Source organism: Porites lutea, chromosome 6 (assembly GCF_958299795.1).
Source record: "Porites lutea chromosome 6, jaPorLute2.1, whole genome shotgun sequence".
NCBI classification, from domain to species: Eukaryota; Metazoa; Cnidaria; class Anthozoa; order Scleractinia; family Poritidae; genus Porites; species Porites lutea.
The window spans coordinates 16,894,086-16,902,769 of NC_133206.1; the positions used below are offsets into that span (position 1 = coordinate 16,894,086).

Here is an 8,684-nt window from a genome sequence, read left to right on the forward strand (position 1 = left end):
TCGTCAGTCATAAAAATAAGGAGGCTGGTTTTTGTCAGGATCCGGGATTTTCCCTTAATTAAAGCTCGGGATTCGGGATGTTAAAACAAAATCGGGACAAGATTCGGGATTGAAAGTAGGCGTGCGAAGTGGGATGCCTAAAAAAGCCATCGGGATTATGGGATTGCACGAAATTTTGGGTCGGGATACCGGGATTGAAGAACCCTAATGTGGTCGACCCTCAATAACGGAGCTGTAGAGTAAGGGAACCACTTGACTTTTCCTCAGACCACAAAAAGAGTGTTGGTATGGCGTTCATACGTTAGCACAGTCTATACTACCGCGTCCTGACAGGTTGTCTTTTTACACATGTTAGCTAATATTTTATTGTTCCCTAATTAATTGAGGGAGGTGCCTATGAACTACAGTGGAACCTTGCTATAACGAAGGGCCAAGGGACTGGAAAAATTTGTTCGTTATAACGAGGTTTCGTTATTTCGTTGTACCTGATGAGTGTGGTCATCTTTTGACCACTCGAAACAGAGCTGTAGTAATAAAACGATGCACTACCTCTGAAGTCTTGGACCAGTTTATTATATATTGAGGTTCTTTTTCTTATATTTTACTATTATTGGGGTAAAAAAAATCGTTCGTCATACCGAGGACTTCTTTATATAGAGGCTCGTTAAATCGAGTTTCCACTGTACACAAAACTAATGCACTCCCACTATGAAAAGCTATTTAACGGTTGAACCTTTTCAGTCAGGATAATTTCTTTTTCCTCCCAGACCACATCTTACAGCAAAGTCTCTTTACAACAGAGAACTAAAACACAATGGGCCACTTATCTCTTAAACGGAGTTTAGCCTGTGTTTAACAAAACCGCGTTCTAAGCCATTTTATCGCGCAAAGTTTCATGAAAACATATAGCGTAGACTAGAAAAAAATTTCTGTTCGCAAAATAACGCACTAAGGAAGAGATCTGGAGATTACCTCTACCTCATAGTTAGTAGCTTCAGGTTAGTTTTGTCTATAACAATTGTTTTAGTCTGTTTTTAGCCGCACATTTTCTATTTTGAGAAATCTCAACCTGAATCTGACGTTTGCTGTTGGCCGAGAACGCCAAGCGGCTAAATCTCTGAAAACGTAGATCTACACAGCAGTCACAGCAGGCACGTTTACGACCTTCAGGAAGTCCTTCACTGCTTGAGTGTACTCTTTGTTATGGACATAAAAATGTGAAACATGAGGCGAACTATCAAAACATACATAATTCACGTTCATGTTCAGTTTTTCTCTCCAATGGTCCGCACAAGCTTGGCACGTCTTAACATCCGCGATCTTGTCATCCTTGGAGAACAGAAACAACGCTGGCGACCGTACAGGATTGTTGTGGAATAACTGCGAATGCGCCACGTAAACCTTGCTCGTGTACTTGGCGAAGATCGTCAAGTACGACTCAATAGATGACTTCATCAGCCAGCGGATAAACGGGTTTTGCGAGGCCGCGTTTGAAACACCATAGGGAATCCCATCGAAATCCACCGGGGAGTCAAAGACTTGACCAAGGATTCTCTCCTTGACTGGTGAGAACTTGTCCAATTTTTCCATTAAATTGAGCACGTGGCTGTAGAGGTACCCGCCCACTGAGAAACCATGGACTAATACAGGTCGGTTATTGTTCTCTGGCGACGTTAGTTGGTTTAGAACTTTGGTGGCGACCATTTCTGCTTTTTGTGGACGGAGAATCTGAGGATACACACACACAGAAAGAAATAGTTGGACCTCCACTTAAAAAATCTTTAAAAAAAATTTTTCTCTTTCCCCAAAAAGCTAAACTGAGATCAGGCTCAATTTTCGTTTCGCTTTGTAATAACATTCCGGCGGGCAAGGCGAAACTAAAATTTTAGCGGTAGTCGTTAGAGAGAATGTATGAGAACCGCTAAAATTGGGCCTGATCTCAGGTTACAAAAACGCAAGCGAGCAAACACTAAAAAGCAAGTCACAGCAGACCTTACGCATGTTTATGGCAGACGAGCAAATTTCAGCACCAAGCCTCGTTTTCAAATGGTCAAGTTGCGAAGTGTAGCCTGAATTTTAGCCGTTTAATCGAGTCGCAAACTCCCGAGAGATCGGACAAGAGACTAATCACAATGAAAGACAAAGTAGCTACTTTTAACCCCAGGGGACTACCATGTAAAAGTGACACGGATGTTCGTTGTCTCGCGTAGGGGTGTATATTGAAGATTTTGGTCTCACTTGGGGTGTTTGGGAAGGAACGTCACTACATTTGCCCATTTGAGTATCGCTTAGGGCTGCGCGTAAAGAAATTTACAAAAAATGCCGTAATGTCTGTTTCAGGATGGTCTTCTTTAGTGGGTCAGTTTAAGCTTGAGACACACCCACATTGGTCTCCCTTAGGGGTTTAATTCTAATTTTTCAACGAGTATCCCTGTCACTTTTACATGGGAGTCCCCCCCCCCCCCCCCCCCCCCAAGGCTTTTAACTTGGTTAAAAACAGCTGTTTATACATTTAATGTGGTTGATCATTTTGCGAGAAACAAGAATTTAGGCGATTGAAAATTGATAGATTCTCAGCTATTCACTCGGCTGAACCTACCTCCATGACTTCAAGTTTGACAGTGATAACGTCTGCGCCATGTTGGTGATACAGCTCACCGTACTTGTCTAGATGACGACTTTTTGCCAGAAGCCATCCAAAGAGAACTACTAATGGACGAACTTCGCCTTCTTTCTTAAATCCCTCGGGACAAGGGTGAAACTCTAAACTCCTCAAGACTGAGCTGCAATGAAGGGGCTTGGTTCCTAACAGCCATAGAGTCTTTGAAAAGGTACTCTGTAGAATAAAAGACAAAGTTAAAGTGTCTTTACTTAAGGTGACTCGACCCAGTTTTTTTGGGGGGGGTACCATCCTACTTTGAAGCTCTCTGGTATCCCCACCTTTACTTTTATCGTAAGTCTAACACATAGAATGGATAACATATAGATCAATCTACAATATAACATAAAATTTTTGGCGATCGGAGTAAATGTCACGTGGTTATAATGCCACGCCCCTTTGAGGTCTGAGTCGAAAATCTGCTGTTGCCGGCATTTTTTCGTGAAAATCTCTCGGCTACACATAGTGCGCATTAGTGCCTTGCGCTGAACAGAGTTTCACCAAAATCGCAAAGACCCAATTCGGGAAATTCAGCGCTTTCCAAATTTAGGTCATAATTTCTGCGAAAATGATAAGCAAACTTTACACGGATTATATCTAATACACTAAGAGATTCATCTCTTTATTTTGGGCATCGTTATAACAGATGGGTCCTTGCAAGTCTGCAAAACGCTTTAGGGCCTTGTAAATGCGCGCGATTTCGAGCAAAGCAAACATATAGAAATTATAGTTTTCGCTATTTGTTGACGTTTGTCAGCGTTTAAGAGTCCTTCTCACGAAAAAAGCATTTTCTTAAAAATTCGTAGTTTTTTTTCCTTCAAATTTTTTCAGGGCCACAATTGATTAACTAACTACCCGGACTCTGAATTTCATGGTCATTGAAAAACTGTGACATTATCTTCTATAAGCCCAAACTTGAGTAAACATTGAAGATTTTTAGCGTTTTGGCTGAGTTTGTGCTTTGGGAGTTGTCTATTGTTTCTAGTCTGTCATTATACAGCATTCTTGTTCAGCACGCGTGCAATGACCGCGCTTGGCTGACTTCCGAATGCTCACCGAGATATAATAATTTTGGTACAGTGAGACAGGCCATCGCGTGATACATAGAGGTTTAAGTCACAATTTTTAATCAATTCTCGTACTTCTTGTGCCTTTGCAAAAAAATCAAGAAGTGCTACACACTAAAGCTACTTACTATTAAAAGAATATCATTTTTTCATAGGTTTAATGCAAGCCAATAATTAAACCAACTCGTGACGGGAATATCTCGGTGAGCATTCGGAAGTCAGCCAAGCGTGGTCATTGCACGCGTGCTGAACAAGAATGCTGTATAATGACAGACTAGAAACAATAGACAACTCCCAAAGCACAAACTCAGCCAAAACGCTAAAAATCTTCAATGTTTACTCAAGTTTGGGCTTATAGAAGATAATGTCACAGTTTTTCAATGACCATGAAATTCAGAGTCCGGGTAGTTAGTTAATCAATTGTGGCCCTGAAAAAATTTGAAGGAAAAAAAACTACGAATTTTTAAGAAAATGCTTTTTTCGTGAGAAGGACTCTTAAACGCTGACAAACGTCAACAAATAGCGAAAATTATAATTTCTATATGTTTGCTTTGCTCGAAATCGCGCGCATTTACAAGGCCCTAAAGCGTTTTGCAGACTTGCAAGGACCCATCTGTTATAACGATGCCCAAAATAAAGAGATGAATCTCATAGTTTATTAGATATAATCCGTGTAAAGTTTGCTTATCATTTTCGCATAAATTATGACCTAAATTTGGAAAGCGCTGAATTTCTCAAATTGGGTCTTTGCGATTTTGGTGAAACTCTGTTCAGCGCAAGGCACTAATGCGCACTATGTGTAGCCGAGAGATTTTCACGAAAAAAATGCCGGCAACAGCAGATTTTCGACTCAGACCTCAAAGGGGCGTGGCATTATAACCACGTGACATTTACTCCGATCGCCAAAAAATTTATGTTATATTGTAGATTGATCTATATGTTATCCATTCTATGTGTTAAACTTACGATAAAAGTAAAGGTGGGGATACCAGAGAGCTTCAAAGTAGGATGGTACCCCCCAAAAAAAACTGGGTCGAGTCACCTTAATGACCTTAACACATAAAATATTTATTATAGTTCCAAATGGTTCCAAGTAAACAAAAGAAAGCAATGAAATTAGGGTGCAACGTTGCATAGAAGTCGCCCCGATGTAAGGGAATCCAAGACAGTCTGCCGTGGATTCCGGATTCCAGGTACTGGATTCCAGTTTTTGTCGGTGCAACTTGGATTCTGGATTCCAATCATTGGTGGGGTTCCGGATTCCTTGAGCTGTATTCTGGATCCCAAAGCCCAGGATTCCAGATTCCACACGCAAAAATTTCCCGGAATCTGGATTCCCTCATATGGGACAAATAGTAGTCTTCTGCCTATATCACAGGTTAATTAAAATCACTATATTGATCTATCTATCTCCATTACCATGCTTGAACATTGAAGGAAGAAAAAAACAGAGCTGAGAAAATTGGAAGGCTATGGATTTGAAGTTTGAATTTTTGTCAAAAGAAGTAATCACATTATCTAAATCTGAGAAAAAATGGCTCCTTCTCAAAAATTGGTTCGATTATCAAACAAAAAGTACTGCAAAAGTGATATGTTAAATCTTTTCAGAACCACTGCAGAAACCATGAATGATCAAATGTGCTCAATATTGGATCAATACAGATCACCTTTTATAGAACTGATCAACACCAGAATTCATCATGTTTATTTGGAGTAAACACAAATTTACAAGAAAATCAAAACTAAAAAAAACTAAATACACCAACTCTGTTGGCAGTAAAAAAAAAAAAAGATTTATTTGTAGCTACATGTACCATCTATTCACATTGTTTTACTAACTCATGAAGTAGTCGTTTTGACAAATGATTACACTGCACGCACTCACACTCAAGTTATTTAAAGTAGACATATATTAAATCAAAAAGCCCACAAATAGGGAGAACTACTGCACGCAAAAGCAATGTGAGCAAAATGATTGACTTCTGCGATAGCGCTGTAACATCACTAAGGCCCCCCAAGACCACCCCACATACGATAAGTGGTGGAGACCGCTCGCCAGCATTGTCTCATGTTTAACCTCGCCAAAATTACATTTAGCCACATTTATGCAAATCCGCCACAAAGTTGACATAAACATGACCTGACATTAAAGGCACTAGAACACATCACCAGGGCTGTCGCTTAAATTTCATGTTACTGGGTATATCCAATTAGGAGGGGAATTGTACAGCTAGGAAGTTGTTTTGGTTCTATTTTCCTTTTGTTTCCTATAAGAGTAGCCAGAGCTCACGCTCATTGTAGCAGGGGAAAATCCCCGGCCCCCCAGCTCTAAGGGGCGGCCCTGCATCACAATTGCAGTTCTATTAGTCCTATACTGAGCCATGGTTGTCAAATTTTGTTGAAACACTCGACAAAAGCTGAGGATTTTTCTGAACTGACATACGTAAATTTTCTTTAAGTGTACTCCTTCTCTCTTTTCCCGCTGTAAATACTCGTCGTTTTTGCAAAAGGGTAAAACACAAATCAAAATTGAGGAGGGCGTGACCCATGAGTGGTCATGCAGACTTCTCAGATGTAGTTTCAACCAATGAGAGTTATGAGATATCTTTTGGTAAAATTCAGGCAGTTTTAAGAAAAGATCTCTTCCAATAATTGATTGAAAAGTTCCACAAGACAGCTGCGACATGACCTTTTCGATATGGCAGTGAATGGGCGACCGGGTGACTATATCGTTGCGTGACTATATCGCTTTTCTCATGTTACCGATGCTGTATTTTTAGAGCCTAGTAGCGTTCAATTCAACAGACTAAAATTACCGAATTTCTTCTACATTATCAGATCCATTGTGGTAGTATGAAACCTTCTGCATATTAAGATATGATAAACATGAGCCCACACCACGCCGTCATGTATATTTTGAGCTAATAATGCACGATATACAAATGAAAACAAATACCGGTTAAATTATAAAACCTAAACGATCGGGTTATTTTTATGCCTGTCTGTTTACACTTTTCTTTCTGTAACACCGAAAATTAAAAAAAAAACCGAGTTGGTAACGCTGTTTGGTGTTAAAATGAGTTCTATAAAGCCCGTACGTTTTAGGGAATTGCTCGTGGACCTCGTGACAGGAGACTTTCATACAATTTTTGGTCGAACGAAAATAAAACTTTCTAGCAGACATGGCTTTAAACATCCCTTTAAGGAGTTGCTTTTTAAAAATGACTCTTAAATAACTTTATAATAATTGAACAAAGACATGTGCAGCTAAAGGTCTCGCTTGCCTTGAACAACCTTGAACGACCTTGAGCGAACTTCGCTCTCATCTCAAATCTACAGTCGATCAACTAACCCCCACTTTCGAGATTATAGACAAATGAAATGAATTATTTCTTTACCTTAAAATTGGACCTGATTACATTCATACTTTTTGTAGTTTCACTTCAACATCAACAAAAGACCCGCAACGTTTACCTCGTCCAAACCGTATTACTGTAGAGGAGATTCTTTATTCGATTCAGTTCTCACCCTCTGATTGGCTTAGCGCACGCTATGACCATGTGTTTCAGACAGGCCGATCGGCGTGAAGCAAGGTCAACGACCGCGTGGCAGTCGCACAGAGGGGAGGGGAGGCGAGTGGCCAAAAAGTAACTTGTCCGTGGGAGGCTAAGAGCGCTTTCCATTTGTCAGAACTGGCTGGCCGGACCATTGCCCGACCAGTCGGTTTGATAATGAAATACGCTTTTTCCGAGAGTTTTTGCCGAATAACCATTTCCTTGGTGCATACTACTTAGGATTTGACTGATATGGCTGGAGAGATTTCAGTAAAATGGAAATTCTCATTGCGTTGGGAGTAGTTTGGCCGGTCAGTTCTGACAAATAGAAAGCGCCCTAAGTCACTCAAGTAACCTAAGAACGTGTCTCAAGCACGCAAAGTCAGACTCAAGTAACCCTTAAGCATAAAGGCCATAAAGTAATTTTTGGACCTTGAGAGTGGGCGCTTATTCGAGGTGGGCAGTTATTCGAGGCTGGGCGCTTATTAAATTTTCATCATTTTCAGCAAGTGAAAATTAATGTTTATTTTGCAACAAAACAACAACTGCTGATATAACAAAACGCGAAGAAATAACAAACCAAGGTTTCTGCAAAATACTCTGAAGAAAACTCCGTCCTCGGGGGGAAGTCTAGCCTGCGTAGCAAGCGTTTCCGTGCGGTTTAGGAGCAAAGAACAAGGAACGAGAGTCAAAGACCGCGCAAAAAATTGGAGGCCAAAACCGAGAATCCCGTCCGTTCCTCGGTCTCCGAAAGCAAACAAAAACGCTTGCTACGCAGGCTAGGGGAAGTCTCTTATTAGAATTTATTCATTTATACTGGACTTTGAACCAAAATAAGTGTTTATATCAAGCTACATTGTATAAAAGTCCGTGCGAATAAATCGGCGTATTTAATTTTTGTCTGAAACCTGTCCACGACAAAGTTAAGAGCACGCGAGCGTTGGAGTGAATCAAATTATTTTCAATCTTTGCTTCCGTCGTGTATAGAACGTTTTACTACCAAGGGAAAACAAACCTTGTCACTTTCTAGAAAAACTCTTAATAACAAATACAATTTAGAGCGGTTTTCACTTGACTGTCGTAAAACCAAAACCAAAGTAAATACACTAGCCAACCAAAGGACGTAGTAAAACCAAAACCAAAACCAAAACCAATCCCAATTCGACAGTCAAGTGAAAACCGCTCTATCAATTAAATAAATACAACAAAGCCTGGCTGAATACAAATTTAGCCAAAACTCCGACGAGTTTCAGAAATTGCTTGAAATATTCTGAGAATCGAAATATACAAAGTGACTTTTCTTATAACTGTAAATTTATTGCAAATTTTGGATTTATATATACACCCGGCTTTCCATACGAACAGGATTTCTCCCGTTTTCCACTTCACACATTATTTGTGTTG

General features: G+C 40.1%; 1 protein-coding gene across 1 annotated transcript; it reads right to left on the bottom strand.

Annotated features, from left to right (window-relative positions):
• Positions 1-360: 360 nt before the first annotated feature.
• On the bottom strand, positions 361-7,270 carry LOC140940586 (transmembrane protein 53-like). Its single transcript, XM_073389579.1, has 3 exons — positions 7,125-7,270; positions 2,600-2,836; positions 361-1,728 (listed from the first exon to the last, which is right to left on the bottom strand). Exons 1-3 carry the CDS (start codon positions 7,149-7,151, stop codon positions 1,132-1,134), a joined length of 861 nt encoding a protein of 286 aa, XP_073245680.1. The 5' UTR covers positions 7,152-7,270; the 3' UTR covers positions 361-1,131.
• Positions 7,271-8,684: the final 1,414 nt, after the last annotated feature.